General features: G+C 39.3%; 1 protein-coding gene across 1 annotated transcript in view; it reads left to right on the top strand.

Moving 5' to 3' along the window:
• Window positions 1-18,874, top strand: part of LOC137984579 (low-density lipoprotein receptor-related protein 1-like) — a 123,250-nt gene that overhangs the window by 51,185 nt on the left and 53,191 nt on the right. The window contains exons 21-27 of the mRNA XM_068831749.1: window positions 1,264-1,452; window positions 2,357-2,596; window positions 4,743-4,896; window positions 5,940-6,074; window positions 9,475-9,743; window positions 14,218-14,334; window positions 18,216-18,440. Of these exons, the coding sequence (XP_068687850.1) occupies window positions 1,264-1,452; window positions 2,357-2,596; window positions 4,743-4,896; window positions 5,940-6,074; window positions 9,475-9,743; window positions 14,218-14,334; window positions 18,216-18,440 (1,329 nt within the window). The remainder of the gene's footprint in view (window positions 1-1,263; window positions 1,453-2,356; window positions 2,597-4,742; window positions 4,897-5,939; window positions 6,075-9,474; window positions 9,744-14,217; window positions 14,335-18,215; window positions 18,441-18,874) is intronic.

The following is an 18,874-nucleotide window of genomic DNA, read 5'->3' as shown; positions in this document are numbered from 1 at the left end:
TGAATCGGTGGGCTGTGAAGCATATTTTTCGAAAAAAATTCTTAACAATTAATTTTAAACTGCTAAAATCACTTTTCTTTGTTTCCCGCTGTAATCTACGCGCGAAAAATGATTGACGTATAATGTCGATCACACGTGAAAGGATTGATTGTCAATTGACAACCGCAGGGATCTGCAGATGCGCGAACGCTGATTGGCTCAACATAATTGGATTTCATGTAGGGGGCGCAATTATTCAGCAGACCGTGAACTGCATGCAAAATCTTCAGGCTCGATTTTTTAGTGGTTTATTTTGAAGCCAAAATTACAACTTCTCGAACCTCGTGTCCCGACAGCTTTCAAGATATCGCTTCCCTATTTTCAGTTCTAATAGATGATTGTAGTACCCAAAGTACTGTGCGAGGAATTTATCTCAATAAAGTGAAGGGGCAGGAGCTTCTGCAACAGACTCGGTCGTTCTGAGTTTGAAGCTTTAAAACTAAAATACAATAATAAATACGAAAAAATTAAAACTTTATTCAAATAATTCAATCTTTTTGCTTTAAAATGGTATCTAGTTTGACCCTATACCAAAATAGTGGCAGGACAATTTCATTTTCTGGGGACACCTCATTTGTCTTTACTGAGACCTTAAGAATAACGGGAGAATTAAGCCCAGTGAGATCTGTTACCAAGTCATACGACAACTGGAGATTGCATGCAACAAAAACACAACAACTCACTTCCGGTCACGCGTGCAATTGTTTTAATAAGTATTTTCACCCTAGTTTATCACATGGTCTAGTTGTCTTCACGGGCCCCTCTGAATGAAGGGATACTGAGTCAGGGGAATCCTATGCTTTGTTTTGCGAACAAAGTAACAATTGAATTAAAGATTTGTTTGTGGTGAAGGTTAGTACCTTATGTGTTATTCTAGTGTCGACACTGATGCAGTGGTTTTGTGTCCTCTGACGTGTTGGGGGCGTGTCCGTGACATGTTGGTTACACATCTGCCAACACATTGACTGGCGCATTGTTTGGATCAAATTCACTACCAGTACCTGCTCTCTGGTTCTCAAGGCTATTCTGCATACATTCCTTGATTCCCTTGATGAAGAGCACAGAAATGAATTTTTATAGCCCTTGGAATCACTGGCAAAGTGATTTCTGTTATGTGGAAACACTAGTTGAATTCCCTCCACTTGATACTAAAGTTTTATAGGAGCAGGAAACATTTGAACTTGATGTGTTCGAATTAATTAAGTGAAGCAATTTTTGCCACAGGTGTTCAATGTTCATGTTTCAATGGGTTTTCCTTGGTTGGCAACTTCTCATGCCGTGACATAGATGAATGTGCTAATCTCAGTTCCAGTTCATGTAGCCAGCAGTGCTTTAATACAAGAGGTTCATTTACTTGCAAGTGTGTGGAAGGATACAAACTTGAATATGACAGGAGACACTGCAAAGCTAATGGTAAAGAGGATTGTGTCAAGGCCTGCAACGTTTTTTGCCAACAGTATCCAATATTGCTGCCACAAAACATGTTATTTTTTGGAATTTAGACACTACAGAGAGCAGTTGGTAAACTGTGGATGTAGTCGTACAGGTTGAAAGATTTTTAACCTTCTGACCAAAAAGTATAAGCTGAATCCCGAAATGACGAGGGCACTTGCACAAAGAACCAAGCACTTAATACACACTAATACAGTCCACATATTTGCCTTAGTGGCTGTTTTAGCGAAATTTTCCCCTTGAGGAAATGGTTGTTGCTTTGGATGAAGGATTTTTTTGGTGAACAGAAAGTGATCTTGCATGCTTTATTGATATTTCAGTAAGAGCAAACGAATTACCCATTACAGTTCATGGTGTAAGTCTTAAAAGCATTAAACCTAAATTGAAATTCAATGTTATTGGAAACAATTAAAGAGGATTGCTTCCCCTTGGGCAACATATTTCTTTATTACCACAATAACAATTATTTAACCAAGGGTAATTTAAAATCTGAAGCAAACTTAAGCAAAAGAGGTCCTGGAAGGAAACCCTTGAAAAGAAGGATTAGAAATAGACCTTTCTTAATAGTTCATGGTATGATGTATGCTCTATCCGTCTTTGCGTTCTCTGAATCTAGCCTCTATCTGTGCAATATAATTCTTGGACTGCCCAAAGCCAGTTATTGATGAATTAATTTTGTATTAAATTAGAAAAACGACCATAGCATTTTGACCAAAAATCTCACTGCCATACTCTCTCATCCATTATGCCTCAACTCTTTGACCCTTTCTATCTTAAAGTTCTGTACTGCACTTTCAAACGATTGCACGTTATTTGAGTTCTTATTACTTGTCTCTCAAGTTTGATTTCCTGGTTTTTATTGCAGATTCAGTTGTACCGTACTTGTACTTCTCAACAAAGAGCGAGATAAGAAAACTTGACCTTCGACATGGATTTAATTATTCCATTGTGCTGGATGGTTTAGCACTTACAATAGGAGTAGACTTTGACTGGGCAAATCAACAACTGTACTTTTCCGATGTCAGTATTGACAAGATCAGGCGGTGTTCCTTAGATGGCAGCACTTGTGAAGATATCATCACTACTGACCTCTCAATGGCTGAAGGTTAGAATCAATCTTCATGACTAATGCAGATAGTTTATCTTAATTATCAGTTCCACAACGATTGGACAATTTAGCACACCAAGTATAATGCTCGAGTCTTGATGACCGGTAACCAAAATTGTGTAAGTTAAGGTTCACACTGGTACCAGGTTGACAGTCACACATACATGTAGTTTATGCTACTCTGGTTTAGAGAATTATGAATGTACATATAGCTTAAAACGTTTTAATGTTTACAATCCTGTCTTGTGTCAAGCATGATCAAGTGCTATAGGGAGATCCCTATTAAAAAATGCTCACCAGTTTGCTAAAGAAGGAAAATGTGCCATGGTCTAGTTATTTTGATTTGATAATCTGAAAATAGGTGTCAGGTAAAAGGCTACAATCATCATGGTTTAAAACAACAATGTTGATGGTACTGCTGGTTGGTCGTGATAATTCTTCATAATTGTGAAACTGTTCCTTGCAGCATGAGGATATGTGGTTATTTTGACAAGTATGCTCTGACAAAGCAGAGTTTTACCTTTTGCTTGCAGAGGCGGTTTTTCTTTGCAAAAACGTCGCTCTGCTTTGTCAGAGCATGTTTGCCAAACTAACCACACAGTTGCATGTGATAATCCCCAAATTATCACCGCCAACTAGCAACCTTTGTTACATGGAGACAGCTATTTTGTATCATATTAAAAGAAAAGGATAGTTATCTTTTCCTATCTGAGCAAGTTGATGAGCACATGAAAGGGCTCTTGTGATAGCTTTGGATCACCCCTGATAAAGGCAGGAGCGTCAGAACATTGGGTTCTTGAATTGTCTGAAGTAAAAGGTTTTTTCGTGTTCCCCTCTTAAAATGTGTGAAAAGTATCTGCACGTGTATACAATCTTTATCACCCAAATGAGGCAAAAAATGTTTACTACATGTAGTTTCTAAAACTGCATTGAACTTGTTAGGAAGAGCCCAACAAATTGCTTTTTCCTTGCATGGATGTGAGGCCATCAGGTAAAATTAACATGTTTGAATTAATGCAAATTGTTGACCCTGCACTGTGAATCTAGTTGTGGCTGCATGGTGAACATCAGTACATTTAATCTTGTAACTGCTGTCTATGACCTTTCTGTGGCAACTTTTAATTTACACAACAAATTCTGATTGATTGATGATCGAATTAACTCATAGATGGCCAATCAAATGCGAGGCCTGGATGGTGCAATTTTTTTGTGATTGCATGATATGCATGGGTTCCTTTTGCTTAATTAATTACTTAAAAGATAAACTGCATGTATCTTAAACTTTTATCTTGTGTACTATTATTAAGTAATCACATGACTTTTTCTATTGCAATTTGGATTAACTAAGCATCTGCAAGTTTTTTTCTGAGAATACGAACTGCATTTGCCCTGCAGCTTGTGCAATTTAACAGGATGGAGAGCTTCGTCAAGTATATGCCCGAGCCAATAGAGTTACATCTCTAAAAAATTAAAATCAGAGCTTTTGAGATAGCTTAGGATTGGCCTTTAATAATTGTAACTAAAAATTCAAAGAATGGCAGGAGAGACTTGACAAACGCACAGCACTAAAAAAGCAACCAACAAAGATGACGTTAATGTGCTTTTCAGGGTTTTATCACGTTGTGGCATAATAGGGTACTCAAACGTGAACCTGACCTAGTATGCTTCGCTGAATTAACAACCCTTGTGTTAACACTGACATCCAAACAAACTGCACTATATCACTCAGGAGATAATATGCTAACAAATAGTGTGAGGCCTTTTCCAAATTCTAATTTCTTGAGAAAATCCATGGTAAAGAGGGCCAGTAGAATATTTCTGAATGCACGCCATGCAATTTGGACCCCAGGAGTGATATAGTGCAGTTTGTTTGGAGGTTCGTGTCAACGCAAGAGTTCTTGATTCAGCGGAGCAGACAAGGCTAGTTTTACGTTTGAGCGCTTGCGTTCACTTTTTGAAATAAAAAAACTTGAACGTTTAAGGCATTTTCAAATACTACATTTTATTAGTTTTCCAGTGTTATAATAGTTTCCTTGGGTTTCTTTAAAAACAACGCGAACAAGAGCGATTTTCCAAAAGACACCCCTGAAGGTTGACAGTATCCTTTACTTCATGTTATTCTGAACTTTGCAATATGCTATAGGACTAGCTGTTGATTGGATTGGTTCTAATTTGTACTGGACTGACCAGCGTGCGAAGCACATTGAGGTGTCAGACTTGGATGGTCAATGGCGTATGGTGCTTGTATCACAGGATCTTGATTCACCTCGTGGGATTGCTGTTGATCCAAGGGATGGGTAGGTTGTTTAATTTTTTTGCATTATAGCATATTGAACTTTAGTCGCAAAATATATTGTTAGATGTTAAAGCATAGTGAGTTGCACATGGTGTACTCACAGCTCAAGTGGATATTACATTAATTTGGCTACTCCTTTACAACTTGTCGTAATGCATAGCAACTTGGGGGACATTCTTGTGTTTCTAGTTTTTTTTATAGCCTCAGTTACTGTTATTGACAAGGGGAAATATAAATAATAATATAAATAATAATAATATAATAATAACAACTTTATTTAAGTGTCAATGGATTTTAGCACAAGAGCACTAATTGGGGGCACAAATGAAATTAACTCAATTCTAATTAAATATTGGTTTAAGTGGAGATGGGAAAACTGAAGTACCCGGAGAAAAACCTTTATCAGTGCAGAGTAGAGAACCAACAAACTAAACCCACTTATGACGCCGGGTCTGGAAATCAAACCCGAGCCGCACTGGTGGGAGGCGAGTAGCCCCCACCGCTTTGCCACCTCTGGTCCCCAAATAATGTATATTACAAGTTCCCTGTTTTGTTGTGACTGTTGATGGCCTTATGGATTATCATGCAGCAATGCTTGGATTACTTCAAACTAAGACAGAGGCTAATCAACTACATTTACAAGTATAATGCATTTTCATGTTTAACATATTGGGCATTTAACGAGTTCAGTAAAAAAGTAGGGACTAAGAGCATTTTGCCCTTTTAAGTGTGCTTCCTTGTTCATCTGCACGTTGTTCTCTCCTTGGATTCGCCATTGTCACAGCACACCAGCAATGTACATCAGCAGTGTCTATTTTTTTGCCTTAACAAGCCGCTTTCTCAACTGGCATGTTCTTGTGACAAACAATTCTTGTCTATCTCGGGATGCTGATAATCATAAGGGATTTATTCAGACAAATCTTAGCATCTTTCCTTATTGAAAGAGGGCATAAAAGTGTTCATAAAACGAATAGTCCTCAACTTAGGAATTCCATAGACCTTACTTTTTTGTAAAAACCGTGGTTGTTGCTGTTGATCATCTAGGTTACTCTTCTGGTCTGACTGGGGTTCCTCAGAGCCTCGTTTAGAGAGGGCAAATATGGACGGCAGTTCACGACAAGTTGTCATTGATACTAGAATTTCTTGGCCAAATGGGATCACACTAGACTTGCCTAATAGGTATGTTTTATGCTTTGTGTTTGATTTTATCTATTTATGTTTTAGGTTGCCAACTGCAGGTAAAAATATTAATGGGCATATGTTTCCCTGCAAGCGTACCCCCTTGTGGAAGATTTGATTGGAATATGGAAAAAAAAGCCGCAAAAAGAATTCTGTGAGAAAGAAGCAAAAACTTGACAGCTAGGTACAGTAGCCTTTGAAAAGTAGCAACATTGTTGCCATCACGGCCAATTAGATCAATGCCTTAAGTGTTAGGGACTTTAAGATACATCAACTATGGACTACCGTTGGGCGTGTGTTCCCCAGGTCTGGAGAACTGGGTCGATTACAGGGCTGATGGCGCGAAAATACGAAGTTGAATTACCGGACTACAAACTACGTGCTACGGCCAAATCAGCAGTCGTCGCCTTAACAAATTATTGACAAACAAATGTCTTTCCAAGAAGTCTGAGAAAGACTTTTATATATTTTGGCAGATAACATAATTGATATGATATTGCTAAAAAATAAATAATTGAAATCACTTAATTATTTTAAAGAAAAAGACATACTTAACCCAGGTTTATTTTCGATATCAAATGTTCACTGATGCAGTAGGTCTACGGGTAAAGTCCGATCATTCTACTGGCAAAGAACTTGTCCGCTTGCTGGTCGACTTAAAAGGAAGCCTTTCGATTTGTCACTCCATTTAAAAATGCAAAAGAGACGTCAACCTGCAATCTCAAGTAAAGTTGAGCTGAGGAAATCCAAATTAAATACTTCGACTTTTGGCTTCACAAGAACATCCCATTATTATATGATTAGTAAAGCAAGAAGAGTTTGCAAAACATCTTAAAGTACTCCTTTTCACCATCTGACCGAGATGAGTCCAGGGAGTCATCAACAGTTCGGCAAAATATTTTCTCAAAAGGAATGTCGGGACCGAGAGCAAACCTTAAGTGTGTACTGGCAAAAGTACTGATGAAGTGTGTAAAGTGACACCACTGAATCTATTCACTTGATGTAATTACATGTAAGTGAAATATATATGGTTTCAAACCTTTGTCCTTTGACGTCAACTTTCATTCAAAATCGAGACTGCCAAAACTCTTCCAAATTATTCTGCCTGAAATGTTGCTGGAAACTAAAATCATACTGCTACAAATACTGCTAATGGGAAGTGAAATGGAAACCTACAATGCTCTTCATTTGATAGAAAACATTGTTTTTTCTTCCATCTTTCTTTCACACCATTGGCACCTTTGCTGACCATGCAAACTTCTACGACCACTCATCATTGTGAACTCGCGACAGTACCTCAGGGAGAACCCAGTGACTCATCTCAGTCCCACACACCTCCCGTCAGTAGTCGGCGTATCTGAAAGTCCCTGTTATTAGGAAGCCATGTTGAATATGGAGAAAAGAAATTTCTGAGCCAAATGTGTTCAGCGTGGGGAGTATGCAATTGCGCGAAAAGTAGACTTTAAGGTGGAAAGCATTGCCCTCGGATCAGCTTGACAAGGAGAGCCAGATGGGTGGAAGCTGCCCATTTGATGGCAAAAGGAAATCACAAGATCCATGGGTGAGGCCTTTCTTTAAGAAACCAGTAACGCACTTTCTATGTCAAGTCTGCTGAGAGTTTAGGTGGGATAAAAAGCCTAAGGGTGTGTGTTATAGCAGTGCAGTTTAATTGCGCAGTCGGAAATTTGAATCCTGCTCAAGCGGATTTATTATGCTTGCTTGTAACTGCTTTAAAGTTGCTTATTAAACTGTGACGATCTTTCTACTTTTCATGTCAGTTTAGATGGGATATAGGTGAGATACGGCCAAGTGTCTGGTACTGACTACCATCCTAACAATCAAAATTTGACAATACATTACCTTTCTAATTGTCAACACGAGTCGGCAACAAGTTGTTTCAACAACTGCATAAGGAAATCCTGGTGCAAAGTGTGGACCATAGTGTTATTGTCAGAGACGAAGAGGGCTTGTATTTGGCTTGATGACTGTCATCCTAGGACCTACATGTAAACAACAGCAGTGATTACTGGTAAGAACTCCTTTTGAAGAAGTCAATAACGACAAGGTTGTTGACTTGACGATTAATTGGGAATCAAAGGGTCTTACCACCCTGCCATTTGCCAGATGCTTCTTTAGGATCGGTCAGTGGATGGTGCGTTCGTCTCAGCAGCTGTGAGCATTTGAGATGGATAGAAGCCTACAGTAGACAAATCCGGTGATGGCGTCCGTCCAACACAAAGTTCACTTGCTGTTGACAGACTAAGGCAGTACACCAAAGAGGTTGTGAGTGATGTGGTAATGCTCTTAGTAAGGCGCTCAGGTCTCTTTAGTGTGGATGCTATTTCCTGGCGCCTATGAAAAGCACTCTAAGCCGAGACTCTGCTATTTTCAAGGAAAGGAAGTGCTTCAGCTCGACAAACGTTCCTGTGGAAATATGACCAAAAGTCTCATCTATGCTGGCGAAAAATTAGGGCCACTGATCAATGGTTGATGTGACACAGGCATCTGGGCCAAAGGTGAATTGTAGCAACTGCTGGGCGGGACAGGTTCAAATGCCAGACTGGTGAAAGACTTGTAAACAAGGTTACCAAAAGGAGAGGAAATGGACACTGGAAGAAGTCAAAAGTCAAATGACGTTGCTCAGGCAAGAGCTTTTCTACGGAACACTCTTGTGCCTGATTGGAATGCAGAAAGAAACAATGATTGCCTGGCTGCTTAACAGGCAAGAAAGGCAGCGAAAGGCTGATCAGGTTGGGAGGTTGAAGGTGGGAAAATCGACAGACTATAAACTTGCCAAGCTGACATCATATAGAAAGAGAGTAATGCATGAGTACCATTTCAAGGCGGCAATGCAACAGAGGTCATCGTTTTGCTATGTTACAGGCATTTTCTGGTTGTCACGTGGCAGGAACAGATTTACTTGAAATATAATGAGTAAAAAGGCTGGTGGGCACTTTTTCCCCTGCAGAAGTCCTTGAAGATACATTCTTGTGTTCAGTGAATTGGTCCCCAATGATAGCCTAGATAAACTGCGCACAGACAGTCCCTTGAAACCCCCTAAAGGCTGCTTGTAGGTCCAATAAAGTTTGATAAATATGTCAAGACTTTGACGGCAAGACAGTACATGTGTATCAAATCTTTATAGGGTATGTTAGTGCTTACATTAATTGATTAACTCCTGAGATATAGCAAGTGAAGACAAAATAAAGCCGTCCCTTTTCATAAATTACAATGGAGAAAGTGTCAAGTATTGTTGTTAAAAGGGAGGAGGAAATCATACGATACAATCGTTAACTATTATAAATGCAGCTGCTACAGATTTTCTCTTATTCAGTGGACAACTGATAGTCCCCTCCAAGTTGTCTGATTGTTACACCTGCATCAATTCTTTACTTTTCAGACGTCTTTATTGGATTGATGCTAAACTTGATTACATTGGCTTTTGCAATTACAATGGAACCGAACGCCATACGGTTCTTAGAGATGGTGCAATAGTCCAGCATCCATTTTCCATTGCAATATTTGAAGATCTACTGTACTGGTCTGACTGGAACTCAATGTCTGTAAATCAAGTTAACAAATTCATTGGTAGCAACCACACATTAGTTCATGCTGCTTCCTTTGCGATGATGGATCTACAAGTTGTTCATCCTCTTCAACAGCCCAAAGGTAATTTAGCAAAAGTTTCAAGGATTTTGTCTGCAAGACCAAAATGTTTGTTGGCATTAATCTCAAATGTGACAAGAATAACAAATTTAACAAAGGAAAGGAAACAAAAACTAAAGGGGCCCTTGGCAAGCTGTAAATAAGCTGTAAAGGACTTTGTGTAACGACAAAATGCGTGTTATCAAGAGTGACAAATATTGCAAATATAACAAATTCCACAAAGACAAAGAAGCAAAAGGCAAAGGTGCCCTTGGCAAGCCGCAATTATAAAAAAATATATTGCAACATAACACAAAGCAAGGCCGACCGTCCCAAAAACTACGATCATAGACAAAGATAGTTGGGATGGTTATGTAAATGTATCTCACCAGAGCTGGATTTTTAAGGTGAAAAAGTTTCTCCTTCTGTAGTATAGCCCCCCCCCCCCTATTTAATATTGGAAGATAACACAACAATTTTCCACTAAAACCGTTCAGTTTTACCCAACATTTGAATCAGGGGGTGGGGAGAGAAGCAAAGAAGACATCAAAAGTGCTACCGGTAACCTTCCCCACAGTTTTGCCCATGATTCTATGAGAGTAGGAAAGCTACTTTGAATTCTTCTAACTCTCTAACTCTACACGTGGCTTCTATTACTCATTCTGGATCAGCGTCTGTGTTTTCCCTCAAGTAGTCTAGAGCTTCATCTATCCCCATTGAAAGACCATATGCGGCACATTTTGCAGCCCCGCAATGGATTTGCCTGGGTAGGCGTGGAAGAGGCTTATATCATTTTGATGAATGGTTTTCTTCGCAACATCAAATGCACCAATTCTTTTCAAAAAGGGAGGAAGTGTTTGCCACTTGAGTGGCCGAAATGATGACTAAAAGGTGGCGATTTCAATTTCTGGAAATTAATACCACCATCAGAACTATCCAGTTGACGTCGTGTAGTCACCATTTTTCTAAACGTATTTTAAGTGGCATCAATGGAGTTGTTCTTGACTTAGAGTCACGGTTTTATTGTATTAGGTTATCTTATTTTGATCACCCACATCAATAACTTACAGCCCCAAGTACTCCCAACATTACTCCATCTACACTGGGTTCCTGCAGTAGTTGTGGAGCCGTCAGGCGTTGTTGTAGATAGTAAAAAATTAATTATATTCACAAAGTTTACTCGAGTACTGCTCAAACTTCCTCTTTCCCCCCCCCCCCTTCCCTTCCCCAGAAAAAAACGACTGACTGGTTACCATATGGGTTGACAACAGTCAATCGAATGATTGTCTTTCAAGTGGATCAAGTGTATTCCGCATCGCTGGACAATTAAATAACATGAAAAAGAGACAATGACACAATAACACCTGCCGAAATATGAAAACTGAATGCTTTATTTGTCCTTGCAGTGAAACCTTGTGACTTTTGCGATATTTGCTGTATTTGTGCCTTGCAAAAGGCCTCCTTGCCTTTTGTTATTCTTACGATATTTGTGATTACTGCTAACACTTTTTGTCTTTGCAGACGAAGTCGTTGCTACTTTTGCGATATTTGAATCTTGCCAAGGTCCCCTTTGACTGTTGTTCCTTCTCCTTGTTAAATTTGTTATTCTTATGATATTTGTGATTTTGTCTTTGCAGGCAAAATCCTTGCTACTTCGCGATATTTGCCATATTTGCAGCTTTCAAAGGGCCCTTTACCGTTTGTCGTGTTCTCCCTTTGAAGTAGTTATTCTTGCAATATTTGCGATCATTGATCACTTGCTTTTTGTCCTCGCAGACAAAATTCGCGGGACTTTTGCTATAATATTTTGCTATAAGATTTCTGGAAATTTCTCTTAGTGTTGCTTGATCTCCCATCAATAGACCGTTTGCAGATACGGCCATGTTGATTTCTATTGTAAAAAAACATATTAATAAATTTGCCCCCTGAGCATCCTATAATTTCTTTCAAAACAATATAAATCAAAATGGCTGCTGTATCTTCAAAAAGGTCAATTTAAGTGCAGGATACTTAGTACACATTTTATACAGCTAATGGGAGAAGCACAAGGTTAATGTTAAAGTGTCTGTACGGCCTCCAGGGTTTTTATCGTTTGGGCATCTCTATACACCCTTTTAATAAGTCTAATATATGCCATTTTCCGCTAATGATGTCAAACTCATGCTTTTAAAATTTATTCAGAAATGTACAAAGGCTTCAGAGAAAAGAAATCGGTAAAGTTTTAGGCCTTTGTAAATTTCTAAATAAAATTTGACAGTAAGAGTTTAACATCATTAGCGGAAAACGACATATATTAGACTTATTAAAAGGGTGTATAAAGCGTAGATAAATGCCCCCAAAATAATTTTTCGATTCCACCACTTTTTGACCCCGAAATCAAGCTTCAAAGTTTGCACTTTGGTCGCGCCCAATCAAGTTGACTGGGAGACAGCGCCAGAAAGAGACTTTGTTCCAGAATCGACTTTGACGTCATTTCAGGAACTGCACACCAAATTCAATTTTTTGGAGGATCATTTTTGCTTTGTTCCTTCGGCGGGCTCTTCGGAAATTATGCCTGATAGATGTGCTGTTGCGGGTTGTTCAATTATTCCTGATGCAGAGAAGGGCATAGCATTACAAAAATTCCATTTTATGGTGACAATCGAAGTGAAGCGATGGCCAGAAGGAAGAAATGGACGGACTTCGTAAGTTAAAGCTTGACAGGTGGGCACCAAACGATTCATATGCTCTGTGTTCTTGTCACTTTGCTCCCGAGGACTTCACACTGCAGCTATCGTTTGGAAATCTTAAATGCCAGCAAACACTCATAAAGGATAACATTGGTGTTCTTCCAGTACCAAAGTTTCAGTGCAATAGCTGGGGAGAAGAAGATTTATCCGATCAAAGTCGTCGTACAACCATGGTCGTTTTACAGACGTTTTGTGAAAATCGGGCATGCCAATTCTTTTTTCACTTCTGGAGTACTCTCGTACAATTTCTGTTTTCGTTGCAATCCTGTAGATTCTGAGCTCCTTCTACTGAAGATTCTGAGAGTTCTGTCATTGCCGATCAAGTAGAGAAAAATATAGATCCTGAACCGACGGAACAAGTAGACCTAAAAATTCTGGCAGATTCTTTCTTATCACCACAGATGCACATGCTTTCCTGTACGATTATGTCAAACCAATTTTGTAGCTGCTCTTTTCTCTCTTCCATTTTTGTCCTTTCACGATTATATTCGCGAAACCAATCTTCACCTGCCAGTGGCTCTTGACACTAGGGGCCTTCTCCTAAATCGGAAGGAGCATCACTGTCAAACGACTCGGGATCTTCGAGCTCTATCTCTTCAAATCCGATGAAAGACTGTTGCCATCATCTTCAGAAGAAAAGTCGCTTGGATGTTCCATCACTCACTAAACGGTGTCCTAAAGCCTTGCTTAATTAATGAAACTACACCATGATCGGTCTATGAAAGTAGTCAAGCTTTCTCTTCCAATTTCGAGTCTTTCCTGAACTGACTTCACTAGTCACCAATCTTTGATTACGTGGTCAACTCGATTGGGCGTGTCCAAACCGCAAACTTTAAAGCTTGATTTCGGGGTCAAAAAGTGATGGAATCGAAAAATTATTTTTGGGACATTTATCTACGCTGTATGGCGATGCCAAAACATGAAAACGCTGGAGGCTACATAGACACTGACTTCACTAGTCACCAATCTTTGATTACGTGGTCAACTCGATTGGGCGTGTCCAAACCGCAAACTTTAAAGCTTGATTTCGGGGTCAAAAAGTGATGGAATCGAAAAATTATTTTTGGGACATTTATCTACGCTGTATGGCGATGCCAAAACCATGAAAACCCTGGAGGCTAGATAGACACTTTAAATTTTGATATGACGTTCTCCTCCTTGTCTCGTTTCTTGTTTCGCTTAAGCTCCCAATATTCAGCATGTCAACATCAATTTCTAAGATGGAGGAGGACAAAGCAGAATTAAGATAGGTCATCAGATGAAACGTTTTTAGTAATAGTTGGCAGGAGGTGAAACTTGGCGCCTACAGTATTTCACTTGAATTTGATGCTCACTTTGATTAAGAAATTACCAGGAACCCAAATTGTATGAATAATATGGGAAACTTCCCAGAGAAAACAAACCTTTGTTTGTAAAAAAAGCCTAGGAAACCTGCTCGTAGGGCAGGATTAAGGGATTGAAAGTAGAGATATTTCCCAGAGGAGCATATCCTTAGACCTCTGTAGAAGCACGCACCTTCTGCACTTGAGGTCCCTTCACCGCCTGCCCCAAGAATTTTCCACCCTCTTGCATTATTATTAAACTCCTTCAAATAAGAAGTGGCATGCGTAATGCAGTTACAATATTATGTTATACTGGTCATTCAAAGTGACATAGTTCTCAGCATTTTCCATTTAACGAATCATTGTGCAAGGCATTATGCAAACATATTTAATGTTTTCCTTCCCTGCACTGTTGCCAATTGATCTTGATTTTCTTTCTATTTTTAGGTGTTAACTTCTGTGCAAACAGTAACTGCTCTCACTTGTGTCTTTTAAGACCTCAAGGCTACAGTTGTCAGTGTCCAGTGGGCTTCCAGCTCATGGATGATAACGTCACATGTGAAGGTATTGGTGAAACTCTCAATAAGCTAATATAATAAGCCTACGCAAGCCTAATATAATAAGCCTCTGCTCAATTCCATTGTTTTCCATTGTTTTTGAAGTGGTTGCGGACAAACTGAGGTCCATTATCAACTTTCAGGGGACATGGAAGGCCATGAGTAACAAACTTTTTGGAGATTCATGAAACAATCTTCTCAGCTGTGATCTACTTGGTCAATTCCATCTCAAAGAATCTGCTGTAATAATGGACCCTTATGTCCAGGTTTGACCCTAATTAGATGCACGCCCAATTTTGACATCCAACACAAAGTGTCCCTTTAAGTCTAAGCATTTGCTACCTATTTTCAACAATAAGGTAAGGGTAAAGGTTAGCGTTATTTTTAGCTTTGGGTAAATGCAGCAGTTAATCTTCACTTAAAGAGCAGCATTTGGGGGACACTTTGTGACATAAATTGTCTGTATTCTGAGACACAAGTGATGTTAAAGTTGGCTGAAGAGCAAGGGGACACTTCGTGACGCTTATTGAAATCCGCGTGCATCTAATTAGGGTCAAACCTGGACATATCTCATAATGGACTACAACAAATATGTCATGGCCAGAGGGCAGTGGACCCAACGGGTCAGTGGCTATATACTTCCTGGGTTCAGATACTCATGGTGTAAGGGCTGTGAAACTAACTGACAGCCATGACAGGTCTTGAAAAATTTATCTGCCCACTTGTCAATTCCGGCCACCAGACCTTGTTCTCAGACATTGCTTCATTGCCACAATGCCAGGGTGACCTTCATGTGCTAAATCCAGTACAGGATTGGCACTACCATTCGGTTCCACGAAGCACAAGTTTTCAATTGCTCTCAATTAACCTCCACAGTTAGGTACTCTTTCAATTCAAGGGCATGTCATTTCCCATTCAGCAAACATTCTTGCACACTTGGCAGTTCTGGACAATACTCCGATGCTCTCTTAATTTCAAAGGTTGTCATACTAACAGGTGTAGACACTTTGGCTACCCTCTTCACAGACTCGTCTGTCTTGTCTTTCTGTCCTGAAGGTAACGTTGGCTGTAACAGGTATGATAGGAAATCTGCAAGATTCTTAGGCCCAGGATATAAAATTGGCTGGAAAGCTTAAAAATGACTGTTACTTTCGAGACGGAAAATTTTAAAACTAAAATACAAACATTTTTCACACCAGACGAATTTAAGATAGATTTAAGGAAGAAATGAAGATGACCTAATGTCCCAAACCTATCAGTTTTAGTTCTTAAAAGTTTTAGTGTTTTTCATGAAACACAGCATTGGTGCTAGGTTTTCTTGTGAGTTCCAGTAAAATGTCAATAATCTCCCAATAGAATTTTGTTTGCACCTCCTCCTCCCCTCCAAAAATTATAGTTTACGTCATACTTTCCTGTACAACTTGCCTTTTAACGACCTCCTTTCCCTAAGGATTTCGATTTATCTGCGTGTAGTAATCTTTTCACCCATCAATCTTTTCAATTATTGCTGGAAAAACATTACGAGATAAGTTATGACCTAAGAGGAAAACGTATTCCTGTCAAGAAGCACGAATTGTCAGCAAACAGCTTAAACAGGCCTAATCAGCTGGGATTTTCTCCACATATAAAAAACGACCCTTCAGTCATAGTGAATGGAGTAGCTGTCTTCAAAAGACTCAGTATGTCCGAGAGTCGCACCTCACTCTAGTGTACAGTTGGTGTTTACAAGAGAAAGCCAAAATGTGGTTTATTATCCAACACTAATTTTTGGCCTCACCGCATATGGGCAGACTCTTTTCCGCAAAAAGGTCATTTGAATCATCTTCTCTAAAAACTCTTTTCAAATTTATTTGCTTCATGAACCAACTATATGTTGCCTTAAAGAATGAGGTATATTAACCAGTATCAAAAATACCATAATACTCTTTGTTTGTCCCTCCAAAATCTTGCATAAGCATTGTTTCCAGTTTCTCTTGGGACCGTTGTAAGTCCCAAGAGAAAATGAAAACAATGCTTATGCAAAATTTTCAACAAGTTCATCTAGTTTCGTAGTTAGTTAATCTGTCACATGATAGGGAACTCATCTAATGAGCATTAACACAATCATCATTGTCATCATCTTCAACTTCTACGAACCTTACACAGCGAGCCATGCTGCTTTTCTTTTCTTCCATCTGATGTTTTCAGTTTAGTTTTACACACAACCTCGAAATGGCCTGAACCATTACACTTCCTGTGTTCCTTGTGACCCCCATTTCTGCAACTAAACAAGTAAATCCCTACCTTGTTTTCCAGCTCTTATGTTTCCCTTTTCAATTGCCTTCACATCAACACTATTCACCTTGTTAGTTGCACCTTCTATCGAGCGAGCCTGTTTCTCAGAATGTTCCATAGCACAAGCGATTTCTCTCAACTGCTGAAGAGCCAATGTTCTACCCCTTTCAAGCAATTTGCGGCGAAGAGGTGTGAGGAACACGTGCTGATGACTTGATCACGAATTTGCTCATTCACAGCAACAGCGTCTCTAAACTCACAGGTTTGAGCTTTTTACCTCAATCCTGTCACAAACTGGTCGGTGGTTTCGGTGGTTAGTTGGCTCATCTCACGAAAACAAACCCTTTCGTATGGAACATTTGCTTGTGGTTTTGAAATATTTATTCAATCCTTCGCTTTTTGGTAATTATCCTCACCTTGTACTTCATCTTGCGAGAAGAAAATATCTTAAACGATTAAACCAGCAGTATGCAACAGCATAGCCTTCCTCTGTTCGACATCCTTGACGCCTTTCCCAACTACAAACAACTCAAAGGCCTAAAGCCATCTTTTCCAGCGTGCCGAAATGCCAGCCGTTTGGGAACAATCAAATGATGCTAATCCACCAACATCAGTTAAAAATGCAATGGCCATCTTCAAGAACATACATACGAACGATCGTCTTCGTTTCCAAAATATAGAATACTTTCCCGATTTAACCAAGATCAATCACATATCATTCTATTTGCTTTATTGTCTCCCCTACTGAGCATGTCTGCAACCATTGATATGTTGGGTGGGATGAGTAAGCCTTAACTCGGATACTACTGACTGCATTCATATTCAAGTTCTTTCATGTCACCTTGTCATCAACTTGCCTTACTGAGCTCAGTCAAATTAATAATAATGAAAAGACCTTTGACAACTGACAGAAATTATGAACTTATAAATCGTAAATGGTTTGCACCCAGGGCCCAGTTCGTCAAAAGCCGATTAACGCTAATCTAAGATTAAAAATTAACCAAGCAGTTTATTTCTCTACTCCCAAATGCTATTCAACGCAGATTTTTGGCAGAACTTTACATGAGAAGACGTCAATCTTGAAAAACAAAAATAAGCAAAAGAAACTTTCACCAAAAAGTTGAAAACGTGAAACAAAAGTTTACGCTAATCCTGGATTAACTTAATCGGCTTTCGAGGAACCGGGCCCAGGAGTCTTATCATAATCAAGTGAAGTATGATTGTCCTGGTGAGTGTACTCCTGAGAGGGATTGTTTAGGATGACAATGACTGTAGTTTCAACAACATGTGCGGAAGTCGTCTTCAGAGTCAAGTGATTTGTGTAGCTTCAGTAGATTGTATAACCACTACGATTATTGATGTGATTGGTCGACTGCCAGTTTAGCCTGGATGTCATTGACTGTGAAGACTGTAAACAGTGAATAATGGTCTATACCATATACTGGCAATACCCAAATCACTTGACTCTTGTGAGTATGGCATCCACTTAGGTTCCCCCTTACATCACATTTATCCTTTTTTACTTGTGTTGTCTCTTAATTTGGTAATCTTTTAAGATCTTGTAAAACGAAGATTATCCACATGCATGTGTCTTCCTATTTCTCATTAAAACAGAAAATATGGTTTTTCTTCTGTCCTCCGAGAAGACAACTGTCAGGGCAACATCTTTAGACCCGCACAATACAAAGGATCAGATGATTCCTGTGAGAGGTTGCATAATAGCTGTGGCAGTAGACTTCAGCTTTGAAGACCAGTTGGTCTTCTGGAGTGACGTTGGTGCTGACACTATCTCCAAGGTGTTCTTGAATGGCTCTGGGCATGAGAGAGTGGTTTCTGATGGTAACATGATCAATTAGTGAAGCTTCTTTATTAGTTAGGAAGTGATGATTGGCTGTATTTATACAAGACAATGTCTAAGGCGTCCCAGATTTGAAGCTCATTAGAGTTTGACTGCCTGAGGTTGACCCAGTTTTGCCTCTCGCGTGTTTTCTTCCGGGTGCTCCTTGTTTTGGGAATATAATAAATCAATTGATTGCTCAGACAACCAGGAGGGCTTCAAACCTCTAGTTCATCAAATTTTTAATGTGTTCTTTGTTTATGCTAGATGTCTGGGACGTCTTCTGCTACTTCTAGTTTGGATATAGCCAATCTCGCCATGCACCTTATGACTGCGAAGGTATGGCTCATGCTACTCGTTATTAGTATGTGCTAGCCAGAAATCCTTTTTTCAGTCGAAATTAGAGTTATTTTGTTCTGGTGGCTTGTACATTTTT

This window comes from Montipora foliosa, chromosome 14 (genome assembly GCF_036669935.1).
Source record: "Montipora foliosa isolate CH-2021 chromosome 14, ASM3666993v2, whole genome shotgun sequence".
In the NCBI taxonomy this organism is placed as follows: domain Eukaryota; kingdom Metazoa; phylum Cnidaria; class Anthozoa; order Scleractinia; family Acroporidae; genus Montipora; species Montipora foliosa.
This window is presented reverse-complemented; position numbering and strand designations above follow the sequence as displayed.